Below are 26447 nucleotides of genomic sequence, written 5' to 3'. Positions count from 1 at the left end.
TTTCTTTGGCAACATTCAGCCCAGCTAGATAGCCCTCCTTATCTACTACTATATAACCCTCCTTAGCTTTGTGCCCTCACTTTTGTCTTCTTTAGTTACACTTGAATAGGAACTCAAAACTTGCCTTTGGGTTTGAAGGATAGACAACACCAGTTATTGATGTGTCCATTGGCAACAGCAGCTTAAAGTTCAACTGTGACATATTCAAATATTCACATATTCTCAACAATCAGTAAATTAGCTTTAAAACAAGCCTTTACTGACCTCTTTAGTTGCAGGCACCGTAGAGTAACTAATCCTCAAAATTTACAGAAGGAACACTTTAACTTAAGCTCACCTCATTCTGCTCCCTCTCCCAGTAGATTGAGGAAGCAAAGAGTCAATAGTGCTGTGTAAGGTTTAGACCAACTCAGAGCTTACAGAGATTTTTGTTTTACTTACCGCGCAAAGAAGGTGGAGGGGGAACAAGTGAAAAGCAAGTATAAGCAGCATGGGGAAGGCGGGTATTAAAAGAACCTGTTACTTTGCCCTTACATGTGTACTTTGATGGCACCAATTAACATAAAAGGTTATGTAAGTGAAATCTGTATTAGACACCTTAAGTATATTTTGCTCATGAGTGTACAGTGGTAACCACATGATTGGACTTATTAGATTACTTTGATTTCAGTAGCTATTAAGACATATCTATTAAGTAAACGCAGACAAATACGACATGAGTATAGTAATATCTCAAACCATTGCTTGATTCCCTTTAACAAACCAACACATTTCTAAAATAGGGCAAAGCCAATGTTTACTGTGTGAATGAGCACTTAAGACTTTATTATGCACTTGTACATCAATGAATTTACACATTATTTGTCACCACAAAAGCCCTGTACTTTGCGAACTTTAGTCATTATGTATTTGCTGCCAAGGCTATGTCCATTTTACCAGGAATGTTTCCCTACTTGAAGTCCACATGGATGACAGATGTTTGTAGACTAAAATAAGGGAAGGGCTTTTATTTGTTAGTGGTAAACACCATCCACACATCAGTCCTACAAAAATAGAGATAATGAAGCAGCCACAGCTTATATGACCACACAAAGCAGCCGTCCAATATGAAAGAAAGTGCAGAGTAACAAGGATATAACAAGACCAATAATGTATGCAGTAATATATTCACTAAATGTAAACCATCATGGTATAGTTTTACTTTACTTTTTTCTTTGTTTCTTTAACTCATGTGACCTTCATTTTCCAATAAGGAAACATGCATTTTTGAAGCGACACTCTTCCAGAAACATTCTTAACAAACACACACTTTTAGAAAACTGAGGAAAACAAAGGAAAATAAAAAAGGACATAAATAAATTTGAAAAACGTGAAAGTATCTGTTAATGTTCAATATCTACTATGCTTGTGCTATTGGTGTTTGCAGAATCCATCTTGTCAATATTCGGAAAGAAAATAAAACATTGTGCTTCCACAGAAAAAAAAAATAGTACCCTGTAACTATCAACGTTAAATGGTAATGCCACCCAAAACTAAGCAGTCAGTCTTGAATGGACAGTAGTGTGTTAAACCACCCAACAATAGGGACAAATTCTCAGGTTGTTCTCTCTACTCCAGCCCAGTCTTTCTCATTGTTGTGCAAATGTGTCACCAAACTCTTCTGTCTGGAATAAAGCCAAATCAGAAATGTAACAGATGTGTTATGTTGGGTGGAGTTCTTATTAGTTGGTGTTTGATAGCACCCACCAGAGTCAACCCAAAGCGGAGTGATTAGTTTTAGGCAGACTTGCCTTTAATGCCTTTACTGCTAGCTTGAATTGGTCAGAACTGGTATAGACTTTGTATTATACCCATCCAGCAGCAATGGGATTAAAGTGAACTATGTATATAGGCAGTAGTTTATGTGGACATGGCAATCTACCAAATAAACAATAGGCTTCATATACCAGTGAACTATAATATTTTGCCCTTTCTATAGGTGATATTTTTGTAAAAGGTCTGATTGCCATGAATATTTCCTCTCAGGGAACCTTTCGGGTATTTTTATTTTCATGAAATCCTGAATACATTTTTCCAGCTCTTCCTCAATAGAGAGTTTTTCTTTCACAACTTTTTTTTTACTTGTGTTGGACTCTCTTGACCCAGTTGTTAAAGTTCTTAAAAGGTCACTTTTCCTGCGTATTTCTGACTGCTGGATAATCTGCACTGGTCCTTTCTTGGCTGGTCGGTCTAGAGTCTGTATGTTGGGCTGGCGAGTTACCGGACCACAGATGACTGTCTCTTGAGGAGAGCTGGCTTCAGATTGACTATCACAGCTGGATGTAGAAAGTTCATTGCAAGATGTTCCACTTTCACCTTCTTTCTCCCCCTTTGTGTTTTTGCAGCAGCAATCACAATGAGTTGAAGGCCATCTAGTGGGTCCTCCTGAAAATAAAATAGGTACAGATTAAATATGTAAACATTAGCAAATGCATATGTATCATGTTTGCTAGTAAATAAACCTTGTTTGATTGCTAAAAGAACCTTATACCTCCTCTACTCAAAAAGCGAATCAGTAGTTGAATTCCTTTAGCGTGTGAAAGCTACTTACTGAATCACTGTATCAAAAACCAAACCTGTACCTCTGTAACTTACAAAGCTGTCACTTCCTCTAAATGACTAATACTATTGCATACATTTACTGTAAGTATCAAAATATTAGCCAGGTTATCAAATAAAACAAATAATTACTTTTCTCATAAACCTTAAAATGAACTTCTAAAAACATATCTACAAAGATCAAAAGCATAGATCACCCCCATTTTGTAGGATGTTAAAGTGCACTGTGTGGTCTTATAGACCATCTCAACATATGTCCATAGCATAAGTAGCTACCTTGTTTTTTCCCCCAAAGTTTTTATCCAGGTTAGTTTGCATAAAGAGACTCACAGTTATGCTTCCACAAACTATGTATGTTCATATGTAGAGTATCCATATCTATCACACAATCCCCTGTAGGGAGACTGTGTGGGCTAGAGTTTGCATGTCCATTAGAAAAGGCTGACCAAGAAAGGGACTCCAGGGAGACTGTGTATATATGTAAGGAATGTCTATAGCAATCACATGATTCCTGTAGGATGACAGCCCATGCTAGTTATGAAGTTAACCTGTCGATCTGCAAAATCCATTCCTGAGTTAAGTCAGCCTGCATGGTGTGCCCCTCCTCTAAAGCACTCCTTTGTACACAGGTGGCTCCCACCCTGAGTCCAAAACTCGCACTGAGTAATCTGTGAATTTGGCACAAAAAACAGACAAAGTTGTGTCTTTGCAAAGCTACCCGGGGGTAGCAATGCTACCCCAAGGATTGCCATCCTTCTGATTTCTGCTATGATGAAACATCAAAGACTTGGCTTAGTCTGGATTTCCGCTGGCACATGGATTACTCATCAGCATGAGTATGGAACTCAGCTTGAGAGGCACCCGTGTACGGAGGAGTGCTTAGGAGGAGGGACACATCATGCTGGCCTGTTACGTGCATGTCACCTGACACATCAAGTGGTTTCTCTACTTATTCACATAATTTGATCTTAAAAGTTTTAATGACTAGAGAGGTGTGCCCCGAACTATATAATTCCAAATTAGTCCCATATTTTATTTTACTGACGAGAGTAACAATGGAAAGAAACATATGTGTAGAATAGCAGCCATGATGCTAGGTAAATCATGTTCAATTAATATTTTTATTTTTAGTGGTGCCACAGAGAAAAAAGTATACTGTATATAAGTGACCAGGGTCACTCAATGGGTAAGCTCAACATACAATACATGGTTTGGCTGAAGAGAGAAAATAATCAAGGTTCTATGTTTAGGTAAACAGAACAAGATTCTGTTTACAGACAATGTTAATACATACACAATCATACATCATACAACTCTGTTACAGGTCCTATTATGTCTATACAACTCCATGAGGAAATATACAAAATCAGCAGTGCTTGTGATGAAATATCACCTTAGAAAGGTGGGAGCCTTGCAGTCTGTGAATACTCATGCCAGGGACAGTTATAGACCCACACTTAGACTTCTTCTATATACAGCTCCAAAAAATCAATAGTAGCTAAATTGAAAGTTATTTAATTCTTGCCTCAGGAAAAACTATTGAGTGACACCCTGTAAAACTGGCCTTGTGAATTTCCAAGAAACTTATACATGAAGAGTATTGATTTTTACTTGTATTGGCTCGGTTCCAAGGTGCTTACCCTTTTCGTGTGCTTTCACTTTGTTTCTGCCTCAATTACCTTTCTCATCAAATAAACTAATCCCAGTGTTACATCTTTCTTTTCAAATATTTTATTGTTTTCATCAAGACATATTAGAACATATACATCATGAAACCATATAATAAAATATCATCCGTCTAAAATGGCATTACTCATTCGGCCCCACATATTTCTTATTCTCTTCCCAATGTATATATAAATATACAGATAACCTGTAGGAGCAGAAAAGGACATAACCATTGTGTATACTATTAAAAAGGGTACCTTAATATTATATTATTACGTTAATAGATATATTAATATATTTTACCAGTCATTATTTTAACTTTCCAATGTCCAACTAGCACCTTAGTCCCCTCAGTCTAACACAATACCAGGGTCAAATCCATTACAAAGTAACATATTTCCCCAATGAACCTTCCCCTAAACATGAGGTCCGAGAGCCGATTTACTGGTAAACATAACTAGTGGCCCCCAGATTTGGCCAATAAGTAATCCCTGTTTAGATGTTGCTTATGAAGACTAACACAGTAACTTATATAACTAACCTACATAGTTACATACACAGAGAAAAGAAAAGAAGAAAAAAAAAGAAGAAAAGAAAAGAAAAGAAGGGGAGAAGAGGAGAAAGAAAGAAGAAAGAGAAGAAGGGCAAAAAGAGGGAAACCACTTAAAATATAGCTAACTGGGGAAACCCCATTTCAAAATAGGGAGCAAATTGATTGATTTGGTCAAGGCAGATTAAGGCCCTAAGTTTCCCACTCGCATTCATATTGTTGCGCAGCCTTCGTAAGCCGACCACGGATCCCATGTTAACTCAAACTGTGCAACTTTATCCTGAAGAATACTCGCCAATTTTTCATGAATCATGATCCAAGACAGCTTGATTTTTACTTGTCTCAGTGACACTCTGGGTGTTTTTCAAGCCCTAGCGATTGTAATTTTAGCTGCCAGGAACATGATCAATCTTGTACAATGTCTAGATATCCCAGGGAGTGCGTCATTAAGGAGAGCGTACCCGGGATCTCTAGGGACACGCACCTGGAAGATCAGATTGAACACCCTTCCCCAGAATGCACGGATACGAGGACACGTCCACCACACATGGTACATGGTGCCCCCAAGCTCACATCCTCGAAAACATAGGGGAGCTGATCCTGGATACATAAGAGCAAGTCTAGAGGGCACCAGGTACCACCTGGAGAAAACCTTAAAGTTGGCATCCATCAGTGAGATGTTGAGCAGGCCCCTGGTTGTCGCTCTTGAGCGACGCCTCCATACCTCCTCTGACGCTTCCCTACTCAGGTCCCGTTCCCAGGCCCACATATATGGTTGTTTGGGAGGAGATTCTGACATTATGGAATACAGCAGGGATATGCCCCCTTTTTGATTAATGGAGTGGAGGCACCAATGTTCATAGGGGCTAAATTCTCTACCTGGATCGCTTCTTACTGTTACATTACGTAAAAAATTAGTGATCTGGTAATTACGGAACAGTTCCGAGGGTGGCATACCTAGATGCTCCCTGCAGTATTCCAAAGTCAGAGGTCTCCCCTTTTTAAGATATTGACCGATTCTATATAAGCCTTTATCCAAGGGGCAAGAGGAGTATGATCTGAACGAATGTTTTCATTAGTTTTTACGCGGTCCCAAAGGGCCAGAGAATTGGAGAGGGTAGGGGCCATGATAGGTGGAGGTAATGTAGAAGGTAGCCATTTCAGTAGATCTAAAAGGCATGTTTCTGGCTGCCTCAGATTCCATGAAGACCCAATCTGGTGGCTCCTCTTTGGAGTATATTACAGATAACTGTGCTATACGTGCAGCCTGTTAATAGTGATGTATATTTGGAACCCCTAACCCCCCCAAATTCCCTGGTAGTATAAAGTGTGATTCTCGGTAAACGATGACCTTTGCCTCCCCATATAAATTTCACCAAGCTAGATTGAAAGCTGGCTAATTCGGGTCTAGGGATCGGGATAGGGAGAGCTCTAAATAAGTATATTAGTCGAGGGAGGAGAGCCATGTTAATAGCATTTATTTTCCCTAGCCAGGATAGGTTGTACAGCGACCACCTATCCAGGTCCCCCTTCAATTTCCTAAAGATAAGAGGAAAATTCGCCCGATACAGTAGGTCGAAAGAGGGAGTAAGGTTAATCCCTAAATATGGTAGCGTGGTTGACGGCCAAGAGAAAGGAAACGCCCCTTTTAACGTATTCACTAACTCCAAGGGCAAATTTATATTCAGAGCCAAGGACTTAGTTGCATTTATCTGGAGCCCAGACACCTTCGCAAATCTATCGAGTGAAGACATTACATTAGGGAGGGTAATCAATGGTTGAGTGACAAACAACAATAAATCGTCTGCAAAAAGAGCACATTTATGTTCTTTAGCACTGCAGTAAACTCCTTTGATGTCTAAATTCTCCCGTATTAAAATGGCTAGGGGCTCAATCGCCAAGGCAGATAACAAGGGCGAGATGGGGCAGCCCTGTCTAGTGCCTTTATAAATCAAGATTGGAGCTGATTTAAATCCCTGCATCTTAATAATAGCTGATGGGCGAATAAACTGCTTACCAAACCCCCATTCTTCTAAAAGCATGAAAAAGATAAGTCCAAGATACCGAATCAAAGACTTTTTGTAGATTGACTGATAACAACAAGCCAGTGACACCTGGAGTTTTACCCCACCCTGATTTTAACAAGGATATTATATCAATTGTTCTACGAATTTGGTCTAGCCCCTGCCTCCCCTTGATAAACCCCACTTGATCTTTATGAATGTAGTTGGGCAGAAAATAGTTCATTCTATTTGCCAGGACTTTTGTAAGCAGTTTAAGATCATTGTTAATTAAAGATATAGGTCTATAATTAGCTATTTCTCCCGAGTCTTTATTATGGTTAAGGGATTAAACTCAAAAATGCCTTGCTCATATGCGAGCTTAAAGACTCACCCCTGCCAATAGCTAAAAAAAAAGGGCTTCAAGATGAGGAAGGAGTATCTCTTCAAATTTTTTATAACAACTGGCAGGAAAGCCATCCGGCCCAGGGGCCGAGGATATTTTGGCCTGTTTAATAGCTTGTTTAATTTCGGATTGGGTGATTGGTTCTTCCTATAAAGCTACATGTCCAGGGTTTAAATTGGGAAGTGCTAGGGATCTCAAAAATTGCTGTATTAGTCATTTGGATGGAACTTGGTATACAGTCTAGTATAAAAGGATTCATATTCCTGGATAACCACTTTAGGGTTCTGCGAATACATTCCAGTCGCACATCTTATTTTGGGAATCGAATAATTACGAAGTTTAGGTGTTAATTTAATAGCTAATTGATGGCCAATTTTGTCCCTGTGAGTATAAAATCTATGCTGAGACCAGCGAAGACTCCGCTCTGCCACCGTTGTAAGTGCCAAATTTAAAGATAGCCGTACCTGGTCGATACGTTCTTGAAGAACCTTTGTTGGGTTCTGTTTATGTGCATGGGGCAGATTCAGCAATTCCCCTTCTAGTTTAGAAATATGAGATGTTCCTTGGCGTTTCTTACGCGTGGCAATAGAAATAAGATGCCCTCTTATAGGAGCCTTATGAGCATCCCAGTTGGTAATTGACGAAGATACTGAGGAAGTGTTAATACGAAAATATTCCGTCAACGCGCTCTGAACTTCTGCCACTACCCCAGATGGCTTAAGTCTCCAATGACCCATTCCTCGAACGGGTTGGGCCAAAGCAGAAGTCATTACGATTAGAGCATGATCAGACCAAGAGACCTCTCTGATTTTTACAGATCTAATACTAGCCAACATCCGTGGAGGGACAAATATATAATCTATACGAGCATAAGTAGAATGGACATGAGAAAAATAAGTGTAGTCACTCACAGAGGGGTTACACACACGCCACGCGTCCACCACATTGTGCGAGTGGAGGAGTTTTGCCAGCCTCAGCCCACGTTTAGGGGGATATTTCAGTCTAGTACTCTGTGGTGAGATTTATCCATATTAAGGTCCAGAGCTCCCCAGCTAATACCTCTGTACCCTCTATATGCGGCGCAAGGACCGAGAAAAGATGAGAGAAAAAAGGGATTTGAGCGACATTAGGGGCGTAGTAAGATATGAACGTAAACAACTGTTCCCCTATAGTGCCTTTCAACCGTAAATAACGTCCTCCGCGATTTTTAAGTTCTAAATGTAATTGAAAAGATATATTCTTGGCGAATAAGATAGCCAGCCCTTTGGATTTGTCTGCAGTATTAGCCAAATAATACTGCATGTAATATTTATGTATAAAGGATGGATTGTAACTGTTAATAAAATGTGTTTCCTGAAGAAAGAGTACGTCTATTTTTTGGGAGTGGTAATGGTTAAAAGCTACTCGCCTTTTTACGGGCGAGTTTAGACCTTGAACATTATGTGTGGCAATGCGAATATCAGTTCCGTAAAAAGGACATGCTGTTTTTTTAATTGTGCATAGTCAGTCCAGTCCCATATTTGATACCTGCTGTCCAACGGTAATCGATGACTGGCCCACATCATCATCTCCACCCTACTCACATGGGAGTGAAGCTTAACACACTTGGTCCACCCTCCTCGTTCTGACCTTATCGAGAGAGAGTTTAGAGAAAAGCTAAGAAAGTCAATAGAGAAATAAAAATAAAATACCTTAACCACATATAACAAAAAACACAAGTAACAACAGAACATACTACACATAAACCAACACCTAGGGCACCTCGGTGCCCTATCGAAATACAATTTACAAGCCACCCGATACGGGTGGCTCACTTGACACGAACCGGGGAATTCCCCGTGGTCGGGTCAAGTGAGGGTGCTTGACTACCATCGGCAGCCTAGCCCCGCCCCGGCTATATAACAAAGAAAATGTTACGTAAGCGGCCAATATTTCTTAATCCACTACAGTATGAAATCTATATTTATAAACTAATCTAAATAGCAAGGCCAATTGAAACTACTATCCCCCAAGTCCCTGGACCCCAAAGCTGCTTGCAGGATTAAGTCTGGCATACTAAGGCTGCTTAGAAATTATAAAAAAAATCTAAATTAATATGTAATAACAAATTGGTCAGTGAATGCTCAAAGATGCAGCCATTGATCCACCATCTACTATCCATAACTACAATTTAGTGGCCCATAATGACCTTTGATTTAAACCATATAGCATCTTAATTCCGTATTAAAATACATATTTAATATATTATAACATAATCAGATAAGTGCAAGTAGTAACATATTAAGGCCTACTGTCCGTAGTTAGTACATCTCCCAAGTTCACTACAATAAAGTCTCTACTTGTAAGCCTTCATAACTAAGTCCACTGGCAGTTATACTAAACTAGTGTACCTTTAACCCCTGGTCCAGATACCCAACCATTTAATCTGTGCATTTTACCTTTACCCCTTAGTTCCTCTAGGGTTTGTAAATTGTTAAGTGATAATACAAATATTCAGTGTAATAATAAATTCTGTGCTCTTATAGTTAAATATCAATTAACAACAACTAATAGTGATTAGTAGTAATTAATTCAAATTAATTCAAATACTGTGTTATCTTCAGCTCCCTATTTTAAGAAAGTTAATTTATCATCGTGCTTCTTACCCAACAAATCAAATATAACCCCCCTTAATCTACCTATCCTATATATATGAACCATTTTGTCCAACTGTATGCCATTTCCTTAGTGAAAAGTAAGAAGGAAACCTTCAAAGAACCCGTGTTCATTAATATGACAACTGTGATCCCTACGTGTTTAATCATTACTATCATACCCACCTTGTGCTGCGCCTACAATTTATTTTATATAAATAACTACCAGACGACTCCCCGGCTCACTTATCTACCCACTGTTCAAATCTTCCAACCTTACAAATAACATTCACTTAACTAGGTCCCCTTAAATGGGGAAAACCCCCCTAAGTATAAATTTGTGACAGTGATATCTAAAATGCAATCTAGTGTCATATGTTACAAGTGAAATAATGAATTCAAATAGATCTTATCAGTTTTGATAACAATTGGTGAAAGTTAATTTACATCACATATCCTGTTAACACTCCCCCCCCCCCCCCTAAACAACTAATTTATCATTGTGCTCCCTAACCTAATGACACAATTCTAAGTGATCATTAACCCCTTCATTGATAAATCTGCTAGTGATAGTGATTAGGCTTGAAAAACTCGCCAAATAAGTAGTTCCTTAATATATACTATTAGAAATCTAGCAAAAGGACTTGTAGTTGTCAATTGGGGCTCAATAGTTTTTCCTTCCCCTATGGATTCTCATCAAGTCAAGGTAGTTGGAGGATAAAGGCTGTGAGCATGGCCATTCCCAGAGTGGTAATAACGGAACAGTTATACTACCTCTGTACATAATATCTTGTGGGGAACTCTTGCCTGATTGTTATGGCTCCATTTCCCATAGCCCCAACTGTGACAGCAGCATTTCCCCCCTCGGGCACTGTTGAGAAGAAATACACTCTTAATGGGAAGGCCCATCTGTATTTAATGGTGTTCTTTGTCAAGATTTGTGGAAGAGGTCTTAAAGTTCTCCTCTTTTGGATAGTGACAGGGGAGATATCCGCAAAGATTTGTATTGGATACAAAGCAATCTGCAAGTCAGGAAGATTCCGAACTTTAGCCATCAACATTTCTTTAGTCTGATAATAATGTGGTTTAACAAGAACATCTCGGGCAGGGCCATCAGGGCGAACTACAGTAAGCACCCTGTGAACCCTATCCAATTCTAGCTTATGATCTGGAATATAAGGAAGAATATCCTTCAGCAACAATCGAACCTTAGTCTCTAGGTCAGTAATGGATTCTGGCAGTCCTCTGATCCTAAAATTACCTCTCCGAGATCGATTTTTTTAAGATCATCAATTTTAGCCCTGCGCTTCATCTAGTTCTCTCTAATGCAGATGGGCCGGTCTATGCAGACATGACGCCGCGACCCACTGCAGAGGGTGTCGCGACACACTTTTGGGTCGCGACCCACGAGTTGAGAACCACTGATCTAGTTGCATCTGGATAGTTTGAATATGGGCAATATTTTTATTAGTGCAGACGACTGTAGCATCGACTTTTTGCTCAATTGCATCAATCCGAGTATCCAATTCCTGTATATCCATCTTAATCTCTGCTGTAATTTGCTTTGCAGTACGAGCAAACCCTTTATCTATAATCTCCGTCAATTTAATAATTAGAGGATGATCATCTGCCATTTCCATTGAAACATAGTCGCCCTGCGGTACACGAAGGGGTTTTTGTTCAACTGGAAAATTCCTCTGGGTGGATAGTATTTCATCCATTGTACGCTCAATAGGGGAGGCAGTAGAGGCAGGCGATTTTTGATCAGGGGAAATCTGTACTTGCCGTAGTCCGATGCATAGAAATCAGAAGAGTCGTCCACATCACTGTGCCCGACCCGTGCCTGTTTTTGCTGTTGTATGGGGGGAAGAAGATGGTGCCATAGCCATCTTAGATTTCCGTGTTTCTGAACCTTGTTTATGTAACTGCCTTCTAGACTTTTTTAGGCCTTCCCCCAGCCATCGAGAAATGGTCTCCGCTCTTATTGTATCTATAACACCCAGTATCTAGAACTGACAGTCCATCACATACTCAATCAATCAGATGTATCCGAGACTAATTTTAGCCTGAATAGAGGGAACCATGTAAACTGAAGCCTCTGAGCTCTATAATATGTTCCTTGCCAGTTAATAACCACTTCTATAATTTATAATCCCCCCAGTCTCTTAGCCTGATTCCCAACACAAATCAGTTCCATGAAGACATGAGGCCATTCAAACAAACATAGGCTGTGGCAGGAGTATTATATAGTGTTACTATCTTTAGTTGATACTTGCAGTTCCTCTGTGTAAAGATGGGCTCATAGTGGATAACCTGAATTCATGCGTAGTGTGTCTTTATATTCTTATATAATTTTATGACGACAGTTCTATCAGCCGAGAACACAACTCCAGAGGGACATCCTTGCTTATATGGATATATGCACACTTCATCCAGGGCTATCTGGTGCGACCTATTCCATCTTGGTCGATGGCCACAGGAGACCTGGCTCTCATACTCCTCCAGACGGGCTACCGGCCCCGACAGCCGGCGCTGCTACACTCAGTCAACTGGCAGGGGGAGGAGCCATCCGAGCTCCGCCACGAGTACAATCGAAGGACCCGTCACAGGACCAGCCAGCCCATCCGCTCCACCGGAATGCTGCTGCAGTCCCCAGGCATCACCTCCGGTAGTAGTAGGTCTCTATAGGGCCGCTGGAAGCCGGGCTCAGGGTGTCATGGCTGCCGAGATGCGGAGCTCGCACGCTAAGCAGCCATCTTAGCGGTGGCCACGCATGCGCCCTCCCCAGTGTTACATGTTAATGGCCACAATTCCCAGGTAATAAAACAGAGACATGTCACAAGAAAGTTGTGTTTCATTTAGATCAGCTTCTTTAGTGGCCTGCCATGCCTGTGTGATAAGTGTTTTTAAAGAATATCTTGCGTACATTGAGGATTCAATTTCTGAACTCCCCTTCCACCTGTCTGTACTGCTACGTCTTTTCTATCAACATTTTCAGCTAATGACAAAGAATAAGAATGCAGATAATACTTCCGATCTACATTCTAATCTGCATCATATGCAGATTAGATTCTGCATCCCATCTGGATTGGCTAAGCCGAACCTCCGGCAGCTACTCGCTGCTGTTCGGCCTATTCTCATAGATGCCGAACAGCAGTGAGTGAATAGCTGAATGCCGCCGAGCGGCATTCAGTTCGGCACCTCAGTGGTACCAAGCAGAATAGAAACACAATTAAAAAGTAGTAAAAAATAAAATAGAAAACGATTGGGCGGAGCTAGCAGTGACAGCTAGCTCTGCCCAACTGTTTTCTATTGGCCGGGCGGTTCTGCTGTCATCAGAAAAAAAACAAAAATCACCATAGGAATGCATAGCTAGATTCCTATTGGCTATGTCACTTGGCAATAGCCAATAGCAAACTAGCTATTGCACCCGCCCTCTGCTGCTGTCAAACTAGAGGGGACCTGATGGAAAGCTGACGGCAGCCAACGGCTCCGATGTCAGAAGAAAAAAAAAGACAACAGAGCAGGGAAAGGTTTAATCTGCTCGATCCAGCAGAGTAAACCTTTCTGGGAGAAAGGTTTCTCTCCTTTGCGGCGGGGAGCCACTATCTAATAGTGGGAGACTCCCGGAGCACCCGGAAGAGTTGGGCTGTCTGGAGATCAGTGTCCCTGGTTACCTTGTAATCGGGGACGCTGATCTGTCTGTGCAAGTGGCCGCAGCCAGCCGTGAGATGACAGCTGGCTTCGCCCAGCAGTTAGTAGCAGGCTGTCTGCCGGCCAATAGCAGGCCGTTCGGCCAGCTTCGGCTTTCATCTCGGTTCAGTCGAGCCGAAGCATATGCCTTCGGATCGACTGAGTCGCTCGGCCGACTTCGGGAACTGTACGGGCTATAGTGTCCTGGGGCTGAAGCTAGCTGAAGGATCAGCCGAAGCTACGGCTAGAACCTTCGGCAGCTTAGTGAATAGACCCCTTTATCTTCCAAAGTATTTTGCTGTTCATCCAGTCCTGGGGTTTAGGCAGCCATGCCACACAACACAGCCAGCCTAGCAAACTGGTATTTCTCTACATTAGGTAATCCACAGAGTTAGGTAACCTCCCTGTCACCAGTCTGTAATTAAACAGTGAAAGAGCAGCGACCAATTGAAGATGTCATCTCTGATGTCCGCATGTTCCTTGTCAGCACATTGGGATGAAAGAAACCTGAATGGTCCAAAGTATTTCCCTTGATCTTACCTTCCCAGTGCTGCCAAAGAGAGACTTACAAGAGGCTGAAATCCTGTCAAATTAAGTTATTTGTATCAGTTGCATTCAAAATGCAAGTAATGATTTTTGTTATAACACACATAAATATTAATTGGTGTTCGTTATTATCTGCCTGCAGTTCAGCTTTAACCCTTTCGCTGCCAAGCCCTCCGGAGCATTTTTCAAATCAGCTGGCCAAGCCATTTTTGAATTTTCTGCAATTTTTTCCTATTGGTTTGATTTTCAACTGCTGCGTTGCTAGCGTTTGTAAAAGACCCCACAAACCATATATTTTCTAATAAGCTGATGGTCACTATAGTAGAACTGTAAATGCCAGGTCCGTATGGCATACTGGCATACTGAGCTGGCCAGCTGGAAGCACTTTTGTAGGTCCGTATGCCATACGTCCTTGGCAGCGAAAGCTTCCTTCACTATACCTGGTGCTTCTGGGTATGGAGGAGCAATTGACTCACACATTGTGACTGCACTTGGCAAAAGCTGTGACCAAGATATGTATTAGAAAATGGTATCTGGAATACCATTCAGTAAAATCTAATGGCTGCTTCTCAACTATAAATATACAATAGCATTTTTCCCTATCAGCAGCCTAAAGCAGAACTCCTGTACAACGTGTGAGGGAGTTTGCATAGCTATTGATGGCAATTTTGCACAGTCTTTACTGTGTACAAGAGGATAAAGCAGCTCTGGCCAGGGGGTCTTATGAGAATATATCACTAAGACAACATTTTCATAACACCAAAGACCTCATTCACACTTACTAGCAGTTATCTTTAGCATATATTGTAGTTGTATGTTGCAGCTTATATTTGTCTACTTTAGGTAAAGAGTTTTACATGCATTTATATTGGTTACCTTAAGCTTAATTAATTAGTTCATTTAAATAGACACTGTGTAACGGCTCCCGGCGGCTCACCCGTGTGACGTCACGAACACGCCGCGGGGTTCCGCCCCCGGGCCGTTGACGTCACGTAGCTCCGCCCCTTTTTGTCTTAAGCCGGAATCTTTCACTTGTCTGGCGTTCCAGCAACCGATGCGGACGCCAGACAGACACTGGCACCTCAGCGTAGCAGCGACTACCTACCCAACCTCTCCTCACAGCTCCTCTGCCTCCCCTCACTGCTCGGGCAGGACACTGGCCGTTCACTGCAGCCTCTTCGTACACTCCAGGACTCACGGCACAGGGGAGGATCAGCTTCCTTATCTTCTAACTGCAAGTACTGAGTTAGAGCTCTCTGCTGCCACCCGGTGGTTGTTCATTGGCGGTGATTACTGTGTTAACAAGGACTATGAACTTGTAATGTATGCATAACCTCTCAGCACTCTACTAACCATACTACCAATACTGATTTGTGACGTGAACAGACAGTTATTGCGTATACTGAACCTATTACTACTCTACCCGGTCTGCTTGGCAGGTCGTCTGCAATATACTCACCTGAATGAGGAACTACCTATTGCTTCTGATGAAACCACTGATAATATTCTTACCATCATTGCCACCATACCCTATGTTCCTGATAGCCACATCATACTGTACTATCCTCATAACTAAGGCAGCTAAGAACCGTAGATAGAAGCTAGAAACTAGCGGCTGATACTTACCTTCTGGGAGATTGGTGCAATGATGCTTAGAACCTAGTGGCGAGATTAATTGCTGCACAATACCCTTGGGTTCGGGTGTGTAAGGCGGAACGGGGTACTGCAGCTGAGCTCCATATCTTCCCTTAGTTAAGGGTGTTATACACTGTCACTTTGTCCATTCAGGGCAAATTGACAGTATGTTTCTTGAGGTCTGCGCCAGTTATACTTACATTACCAGTATCCCATTGCTGCTCCTGTATACACTGCAGCTGGCACTGAAATCCACATCCACATGTGGTCGAGGCTAAGGTGTCTGGTGGTTGGCTGCCAGTAACGGTCAGCCAAAGAATTTCCAACATGTTAATTCGGCAAATGTCAATATAATGATCTACATCTGCCGAGGGGTCACCAACTATTTTAATTTTGACCGATTCAGCAGGAAATTCCGTCCTTGTGTACCCTACTTAAGTTTACATCATTTGAAAACCATTTTCTAAAAAAATAAATTAAAAAAAATTGTTTAAAAAGCAATACCATCATAAATCATGTGAACAGCACCATGGATTAAAACATTTTGTTTTTTGCTCTTTATGACTTACTGACATATTTAGTTAGTTACATGTCCTGCACTGATTTGTACAATAAAAATGCATTTATAGTTTGTGGTTTTACGTTCATCCACATAGTGATGTAAGGTATAAATGTATCCTTTATGAATCAGATCTTCATTGCCATAAAAGCAATGCCAGCTTTAAAATCTTTAAAAACAGAAACTTACATGAAAGCGTAGAGTAAAATATATAAACACTGTCTACTTCTGACACCTCAGAGAGGTGTGAGAGCATACTAGGAATAGATTCATGATTAAGTCTCCATGTGGTAGCAAATTTATCTAAAGTAAGTTTTACCATTTTAAGAGCCCAAGCAGTGTAAAATCCTCAATCCCTTAAGCATCATCATTATAAAGGCAACATCTTGCCAGCTTGATGAGTCCATTAGGAAGAGTGCAGTACACCAAAAGCACACAAAGCAATAAGCAAGAAAGTCTAAATTGATGTAACTTTTGAAAGATACAGAAAAGAAACATGTTTCATCAAATCGTCATAGAAATATTACTGCAAAAAGAAACACTTCTATATTGGCACGCACAGTACAGAAAAATAAAATTGTGATTGATTGACAAAGTCTTGCAATTCACACAAGGACACATCTCCGATGTGTCACTCCATCAGTTATTTAAGCTGAAAATATATTTTATAGCAAACTTAAATTTACAATAAAAAAGGGCACATGAGTTTTATTCGGTACAAAACAACCAAGTTTGAGCAGGTTACCAAAGAGGCATTTTTCACTTTGAAATGGTTGATCATGGCTTCACTACCTAGTGAGTTACTGAGCTGGAAAAAAACATGGAGCCAGTGAAGCTTGAAAAGCCTCCACTACAGTTCTGGATACTTGTTCCAAGTCAGTGACTCACTAGATAGAGAAGCCAAGATCAGGATGAGTCTTGGAGCCTTTACTTTTAAAAATAAGTCAGCTCCCATATTTCTACCCTCAAAGATTAATAGTGCACTAGGAGGAGTGTGGTTCTAGTGTATGTGGGGCAGGTCCTCTTTAGCAAGTTAAATCCAAGATCAGATAGGGAGTTGTATTAATGGTTTAATGGGGACTGGATTTTGGGGTATTGGTGTTAAAAATATATTAAAATAATAAAGAAAAATATATATTAAACATGTAAACTATAAAACCTGTTTGATGTCCTATCTTATATTTCATATTGTGCATATGAGTGTAATCACCTTATCATCACACCTACAGTATAAGAGTTTGTTAGACAACCCACTCCAAAACCATTATTATAGTCATCATAATTATGATGTTTTGTCCTCCCCTTTGAGGTTACAACAGCCTCTACTATTCTAGGAAGGATTTCCACTAAATTCTGGAGTTTGTGACAATTTGTGTCCATTTATACTGTACTGATGTTAGGCTTGACTTTCAATTGGCATGACAATTCATTTCAGAGGTGTTCATTAGGGTTTCTGTGTGGGCAACTTGAGATGTCTACGCACCAAACTTGGCAAACCATATCTTTATGGACTTGTCTTTGTATGCTGTAGCATTAACAGTACCCTTCACTGGAAACACTTGAACCCAGTCATTTGTAGGGGTGTCTACATATCTTTGGCTATATAGTGGAGGTGTGTAAGCTGGTGGGACAATATTGGTCACCTAACCAATAGAGAGTAGAATGGAAGATGGATACTGTTCCAGAGCAAAATGTAAATACAATAGCCCAGTCACTATACAATTACAGAAAATGTTGTACCAGTTTAACCACTTGTTGCCCTGAGCAATTTCTTACATTTGCACACACATGATAAAATCTGAATTTCTGGATATAAAACAGCTTGAGACTCCCAAACAAATTGTATATTTTCTGAAAGCAGAGGCCCTGTAGAAAACAAAGATGTTAATTGCAATTTTTTATGTTGCACGGTATTTGTACAAATGTTTATCAAACTATTTTTTTTAGGATAAAACACACTAAAATAAAATTTAGTGCACAGCAACAGAAGATAATGCCCAATTTTTGGTAAAATATAAAAGGCAGAGTAATGCCGGGTATAAAGTTCTAGAAGCTCCAAAGCTTGCCAGTTACAGCAGGAAGATAAGTTGCTATGGTGATCACATGTAGCCAGCCTGGCGAATCCAGGAGCCAGTAAGATTTTTTAGGAGTCATTGGCACACTCTTCCCCACCATACAAGCAATCATGCAGCTATATAGCCATGAACAGCCATCATCGGCTGTTTAAAACAGCCGCCGTGAACTTGGTATAACTGCTTCAGGATGCTGCTGCGTGTGGCTTAACTGCTGCATAGGAAAACCTGGCTCTCCTGTGTCATAGGACTATGTATCCCAGGACTGGATGGAAAAAAAAAAAATCTTTTTACAGGCAATAGCACTTCTTTATATGTAATAGTTTTTGGTCTAGGGCTTTAATTTAACCAAATTTCATCATCAACCCTTTTTATGTTCACTGAAGATTTCGCATTGGTCTAAGGTTGAGAGTGGCGTGCACCATGGTTCTGTGCTATGCCCAATACTATTTAACCTGCTTATTAATGATATTGGGGGTCATAGTAGACCACAGGTTGAACAATAGCTTGCAATGCCAGACTGCAGCAAACAAAGCGAGCAGAGTACTTTCTTGTATTAAAAAGGGAATGTATTGTAGAGACAAAGCAATAGTGTTGCCACTTGATAGATCGCTGGTTCGGCCTCATCTTGAATATGTGGTTCAGTTTTGGTCACCAGTCCACAGAATAGATGTCCTTGAGCTGGAGAAGGTCCAAAGAAAAGCAACTAAGCTAATTAAGGGGCTGGAGGACCAAAGCTATGAGACAAGGTTGCTAAATTTAAACTTGTTTATGCTGGAAGTGAGTAGATTAAGAGGGAACATGATTTTGTTGCACACAATGTTCAGTGGTGATGGCAACATCAGCACTAAACTTTTTACTGTAAACTACGTAACAAGGACGAGTGGCCACCACCTAAAATTGTGGAGAAAAGATTTATCCACAAAAGGGTGTAGAGGCTTCTTTTCAGTTAGGGATGTCAAATTTTGGAACTCTCTGCCACAAGCAGTGGTATCTGCAAAGAATATATTGATTCGTTCAAAAATCAAGTAGATACCATCCTAAGAGACCGTAACATACAGGGGTACAGGTACTCTAAACCACACAGGGACGATCATACACTAGCACGCACAACACACACACACACAAAGGTTGAACTTGTCATTTTTCAACCTCAAATACTATGTAACCTTGTAAGATTTTATTGACACAGCAAAAAATAAGGCCACCACATTTATTATAATAAAAAGATTGTCTAAAAACTAAACAAAAGCCAGCCATTAAGGTATATCACTAAAATGTGTTTGTAATATTTAATATTATAGATTTGCATCCTAACATTCATTCTTCTCATCAAACAAATATAAATGTTTCATTTGCTTAAAAAGAAAGTCCACATCTCCATTAGAGGTAGAATACAAGAATAACCGCACACCAATGTGAGCCTCTGTATTTTCCATCCATTAGCATTCATCTTCAGGCTTGCATCACCTGGAGAGATTATCCTTAAAATAACTGTATTAGTGTGTCTGAAAGCAGAGCTTCACTGATTTCATTATGCCCCGCTCAGCACACGAGGCACCTGGAGTATTATTTAACAAAACTTCATTTATTTAAAAGTTTGCTGATTATGATGCTAAATGCACATTTCTCTTAATTGGAGACGTCTTTGGCATTTTTCTTGCTCTAATATCTACTCATGTTCTCCTTTAGCAGCAATAGAAAATAAGCCAGTTAATACAAATGCACTTTGCCGTTCACTGCAAATTGCTCTACTGTGGTTTATAGATAGCAGTAATGAGCTGCCATCTGTATATAAATAATAAGGTACAACCAATACATATTACTGATAATGTGCTTAGTAGAAACGGGAAAGTTAAACTTTTTCTATAAAGGAACTCTTGCTGTGGTTTTTTGTATCTTTTCCAAATATTAAGAGTCTTGCTAGAAATGTGCCAGAAATATTATGTATTATGTAGTAGGTGAGTAGGTAGAAATGGACAACAGTAAGCAGTCAAGCATATAGCATCCATGCTTTTTTTGTTCTGCAATGGACTGATACATTCTTCTAAAGGTGTACAGCAAATTCTTCTACAGCAAATGCTACTTTTAAGCAGGGTGCCACATACAAAGTCTATTCCCAACATTTTCTCCAGCCAGGTTAAATCAGATGCACAGCCTTGGATTCTGTTTTTGGCACTCTGCAACCTGGCAAATGCCAAAGTTATCAGACTGATGAGTGGAGTCTGGTATTTAAATTGCACAATAATACAGTATAATAACTTGGGAAGTTTATACTTCCAGTTTTAAGGATTTCCATTCTTTGTTACAGACAGCTTTGCCAGTGCAAAGCTCCAACACCTGCTCTGTCTGGTATTTGCAAATAATAGGGAATAATTTGCAGCTGCAGCAGTATAATGTGAGAATGGTAGAAAGCTTGTGTAAGTCTTTTAATGTTTACAATGCACATCTGGCGCTTCCCATGTAAGGAGCAATGTACTAAAATACAGGACAGTACTGCTTTGTTTCTAAATTTGTTTACATGGCAGACACCTCTATATAATTAGCTTTGCATAAAAAGCAAAATGAAAAACTGACGGAAGCTACATTTTTTTGTATGATTTTTTTTCATTATTGTGTATAAAACCGAAGCCAAAGACATGCTGTTCTTTTTAAAAAAAGTCTCTATTTTCTTGTGGAATAGACAGATGGGAAAGTAGCTCTTTAAATAACTGCCCCGATGCTGGCGACGTACACTGTACGTCGTCAGTCACGAAAGGGTTAAACACAAGTAGTGTCACTATATGTTTGTAGACATTCAGAAAGTGTTGAGTCCTGAGCCCTTACTGTGATTTAGTACCATTGCCACATCAGCCCCTTGCTAAATCAGGGCAACCTTAGTTGAGCAATATTCTACAGTTGAGGCGCTTTTAGGATAAAGGGGCAGCTCTAGTTTGTTTAATAGGATAGTTCAGCTAGTGCTATTATCAGTCTGTATTTCACAGGGCAGGGCAATGATTAGGCTAATGAGGCCCATTTCAGGCAGTTTAGGGCCTTTAAATTGCCTTAACACAAACTAGCAATGAGCAGTACCTCCTGAAATTCTAGAGTAAGGACACTCCCACAATCTAGACCACTGACCAGTGTGATACCCACCTTGGTGAGTGAGAGACTACCCCTACTTCCCATTGCCACATGGCGAAGATTCTCAAGGGAAATCAGCTATAACAAACAAACTAATGTTTTAATAATTTTATGTAGTGGGAAAAGCCACAGCTAGTTGTTAGACCCTTTACAAATAGCCTGAATAAAAACAGTAATATTGTAAAACTGCCGCTTTGAAGATCTAGGGACTCAAGGTTACTATTGTTTATGATAATAACAGATGTGAAATGTTAATTAGGAAGAGAACATTGAACACATTTAGGTCAGTCAGTCATGCAAGCCAGTATAATAAAAGGTCAGCAACTGAGGAAAAGATTTAATCACCACCATACATAATACTGATTTCTTAAAGTGCTAGTAGGTTACATTAAAGCTAAACTCTGAACTGTTGATAAATTTACCCATGCAGTGGGGACCCCCTTGCACTGCATGGGCTAAATGCTCCTTTGTTTTAACATCAACCTGGAGTGGGGCTTTAAAATACAGGTGAAACTCGAAAAATTAGAATATCGTGCAAAAGTTAATTTATTTCACTAATGCAACTTAAAAGGTGAAACTAATATATGAGATAGACTCATTACATGCAAAGCAAGATAGTTCAAGCCGTGATTTGTCAAAATTGTGATGATTATGGCTTACAGCTCATGAAAACCCCAAATCCACAATCTCAGAAATTTTTTGGCAGTGTGGGCAGGTGCCAAGTCCTGCTGGAAAATGAAGTCAGCATCACCATAGAGCTCGTCTGCGGAAGAAAGCATGAAGTGCTCCAAAATCTCCTGGTAGACGGCTAAGTTGCATTAGTGAAATAAATTAACTTTTGCATGATATTCTAATTTTCGAGTTTCACCTGTATATGTATAGATGCAGAAAAGAGATATGACTTGACATGAATTAACCAAATGGAGCTATAACAAACATCTGATCAAAGAGACTGTAAAGGTTGTATACATATTGAGCATTGGCCCTTTAGTTTTACAGCTAGATTGGCATCAAGCAGAGTAAATACAGTTCCTCTGCATTCATAAACTTGTAAAACATACTGTGTGGGTCTAGAAGAGAATAAGTGGTAATGCAATGTCACGCAGGGAAACTACAGTTAGAGTATATGTTAGGACAAGAAGGTATGAATTGAAATAGACAAAGACCACGAAAACATCTGATAAAAATATGGACTTGGAGGGACCTAAAATGTAAGAGATAAAAAAGCAAGGAAGTAAAAGAAGATTGATTAGTTGTATATATGAAATGTACTATATTCTGTACTGAGCTCCCTAATTATGAGGCCACTAAAGGATCTTCAGTGCATATCTGGCTGGATATAAAGCAGTCCATTGAGTAAAAACATGCAAGAGCAGAGATTGCTCATTTCTAAAGTCCCTGAATGGTTAATTTAACTTTTGGCACACAAATAATACCCAAATAATGTATCTGACTTGAACAGCAGCATGCATGGTTTTTTGAGATAGCAGCAAAAAAATTAACTGTGTGGACAACAGGTGAGAAATTTTATTGCGTGCAGCCTTAGATCATTTGATAGTCTGTCACATTGTATAGAAGCAATTAGCTTGCAGTGTACCGGAAAGCACTTTCACAGATTAACAGAGTTTAATGCTGCATTATAACGATTTTAAAGTCTTTTCTTCTGCAGTTACACAATAAAAAGAAATGATTCATCATTCTCAGTTAATCCATTATGATAAAAAAAATCCAATTTCACACAGAAAATACCAACATTTTTATTATATTACACCACATGGAGAAAAAAAAGAAGCTACTTATGTACCATAAATCTAGGAAACGCATAAAAAATATATAATAATATATTGTACAGAAGAAAATAATGTTAAGGGGTTATTAAGAAGCCATTCAGTGTTCCGACCTAATACAAAATACAGCTAATCATTTATTGTACCTTGAGATTTATAAACACAGCCTGGTTCTTTGTCTCTCAAAATATCAGCAGTAATGTTCCATTTTGCCAACTCAATTTACTGCAAAAATTTGAAAACTGCCCATGTCAACCAATCAAATATATTTTGGAGAACACTAGGTTAAAGATGAATAAGCCAGCATACATTGGGTCTTCTAGTTTCTAAAGAACTATAGGACGGCAGTGTGTGTCCTATGTCTTGCAATACACAGAGGTGGATAAACGATTTGTCAGTTTTAGTTCTAATGCAAGCCCTGTTACTATTCCTTCCTTCTGATTGGCTCATATTGATATCACACACTGCAGTCACATAAATGATTATCTATAGTTTTCTAAAAAAATGGGGCAAAAATAACTGTTATGCAGTACCTAAAAAAACAAGACATTTTAAATGCCATCATATTGTCATTGTTAAATGTTGACAACTAAGACATGTATAGATAAGCTCATCCAGCCTTGAAAATGCAGAAGGCCTAAAATTTGAGATGATTTGTCCAAATGAAGCCAAATCTGTATAATATCGATATTTTGTACTGACTGATTCAGGTTTGTGTAAGCCAATGAAAAACATTGCATGATGGCTTCATACACAGATGCAGCTAACATGTTATTATGGCCATGCAGACTGGGCAGATAACCCTACAAGTGGGAAATATATTTCTTTTTTACAGTTCCCTATAAGATGCAGTTTTTTGTAGTATATTCTCTGGAGAGCTCTGTGGTTTTCCACTGTAAGCTTCAGGTAACGTTTGACTGCAGAGTCTGTTGTGCAGAGATTGTTTCATGTTACTGTATTTCCAGCAAGATTTATCTTTGCCAGTCCTAGCTACAAAAACTAAAATGGTCAACCACTGGAGCACGTCACAGTTTTACTGCTTCTATGCTGATCTCCAGAGAGCTAGTTTGGTACACATCAAAGTTATGTATAAACATAACGTATCATAATTTTCATCTTAAAATGTACAACAAGACATACATCTACAATTCAAGTTTGCTGCCTAACTAAACACACTGGCAGCAACTAAAAATAAAAATTACAATCTACATTTTGCAGCGACTGACCTAAAAAAAAAAAAAAAGGGATAGGGCCCCTATCCTTCTATTCAGCTAAAACTATCGGAGGATCGTTAAAGATCCTCCTCCACAGTGTCAAAATAAAAAAGACTGCATATGATTTCATTTTGTAATAGTCAGTAGGGAATCAATAAATGATTCCCATAAATCAAAAAACTTTTGGGTTTGTGCATCCTTACTAAGCATTGTCTCAATCCAATCATTTTGAAATACATTCATCAGCTTATTCACAAAGAGAGTTAGAGAACATGGTTCAGGCTATATCCTTTGATGCAGAATCATTCACTTCCCCACCAAAGATATCATAGGCAATAACTTTCTACATCCAGGAGTAATTTTAACTCCATGCAAGTCTAGAATTCAAAAAATTGCCCAAGCTGCAGACAGGGGTAAATAGCACATCAGTTTTTGAAGGGTATATTGTGCAATATCATTCCAAAAATACTTTTTTACATCAGCTCCAGAAAGCATAGTATGGGTCTGCTAATTCCTGCCAGCATTTCAGACACCCAGTGGCGCCAGTAGGACCCATAAGATAAGATCAATGCAGAGAGATATAGGGGGTGATTTACTAACCTAAAACACACGCACGCACTAGGTGCGTGTGATTTTTACACAGCAAAACGTATTTATCAACCAAAAAGTCTCTAAAAGCATGTTTCCACTAATGCCATATATGGAAAAAGCATGCACATGATACATATATAATGCTGCTTCACAGTTTAGACAAAATGGTTAGCTCATGCATTTACATTCCTGCATTCATCAACGCAAGCAACACAATGTAGAGCTAATTTACACAACATCACCTTGCAATTCATGCAGGGCTTTGCACAACACACCTGCTGGGTGTGTACACACTACAAAAGGTGTCTAGATTCCACCAATACCAAGATCATGCTGGGAGGGAACACACTACAGAGGTGTATACTTGTTCGTGGCGTGTTTATAAGGTTAGTAAATCAACCCCAATGTACCTGATGTCTATTTCGAAGCTTATGCCATTCAGTCAAGCAACGATATAAAAGGGAATTTGAAACAACCTCATCGGGCAAACATTTTGTATGCATATGGAATATATATATATATATATTCCATAAGATTAGGTACTACATTTTCAAAGTCATAGTCTATATAAGTGCTCGTATAATGGATCCAATCGCTTAAATATCAGCTGCAAAAGTATATAACTTCAAATCTGGAAAATTGAGGCCTCCATATTTCACAGGTTGTTGCAATATATGAAGACTAATTTAAGGATGTCTCTTTCCCCATATAAACCATCGAACGGCCTGGATCTTCTATTTTCAGGATGATACGAAGCATTTGTATAATAATATACAACAATTTCGAGAAAATTAAAAAATATATATTTTACAAAGATTTTGCTGTTGTTGATCCTAACAGAATTGCAGCATTTTGTATGAAACATACAATGTGGTGTACAAAAACAAAGATTTTTATAAAATGTGGTCACTACAACTTCCTGACATGAACATCTGACTTAATAGCATGTTGAGTATTTAATATTATTACAGACTATACATATAAATAAGGCTTTTAATGTAAACCTTTTCTGAGAGAAGTATGTGGGCTGCCAGTGTTGACCACCTTCTCAAAAATGCTAGTTCCCTGGAGGTTACACTAAACCCCCAGACTAAATACTTTCTGCATACTACCCTGGAAAATTTTGCAAATCTTGAAAGGCAGAGAAAAGTCAGGCAACTAGAATTGGCAGAATACGGTACCATTGGTAGCCTCTGTGTTTTCTTTAATACCTTAGCCAACACTGAAAAAGTTATTTACAATAAGCAGATCTCTGTCATGTGTATATCCAAAAAACATTGAAAAGACTATAATTTCCCTAAAAGTGCAGAAGAATGTCAATAAGGCTGCTCAAGGTGTTCGGCAACTCTACAGACCAAATCCATCAGTTAGA

At 39.4% G+C, this 26447-nt stretch overlaps 1 protein-coding gene across 1 annotated transcript in view; it reads right to left on the bottom strand.

Moving 5' to 3' along the window:
* Positions 1–1942: 1942 nt before the first annotated feature.
* The window catches only part of KCTD16 (potassium channel tetramerization domain containing 16), a 261317-nt gene continuing 236812 nt past the window's right edge, over positions 1943–26447 (bottom strand). Inside the window, exon 3 of the mRNA XM_018567344.1 lies at positions 1943–2424. Coding sequence (XP_018422846.1) covers positions 1973–2424 — 452 coding nt within the window. The 3' untranslated portion in view covers positions 1943–1972. The remainder of the gene's footprint in view (positions 2425–26447) is intronic.

Source organism: Nanorana parkeri, unplaced genomic scaffold, assembly GCF_000935625.1.
Source record: "Nanorana parkeri isolate BGI_ZX_2015 unplaced genomic scaffold, ASM93562v1 scaffold1032, whole genome shotgun sequence".
In the NCBI taxonomy this organism is placed as follows: domain Eukaryota; kingdom Metazoa; phylum Chordata; class Amphibia; order Anura; family Dicroglossidae; genus Nanorana; species Nanorana parkeri.
Note: the sequence above shows the minus strand (reverse complement) of the source record. Positions and strands in the feature narration are given on the sequence as shown.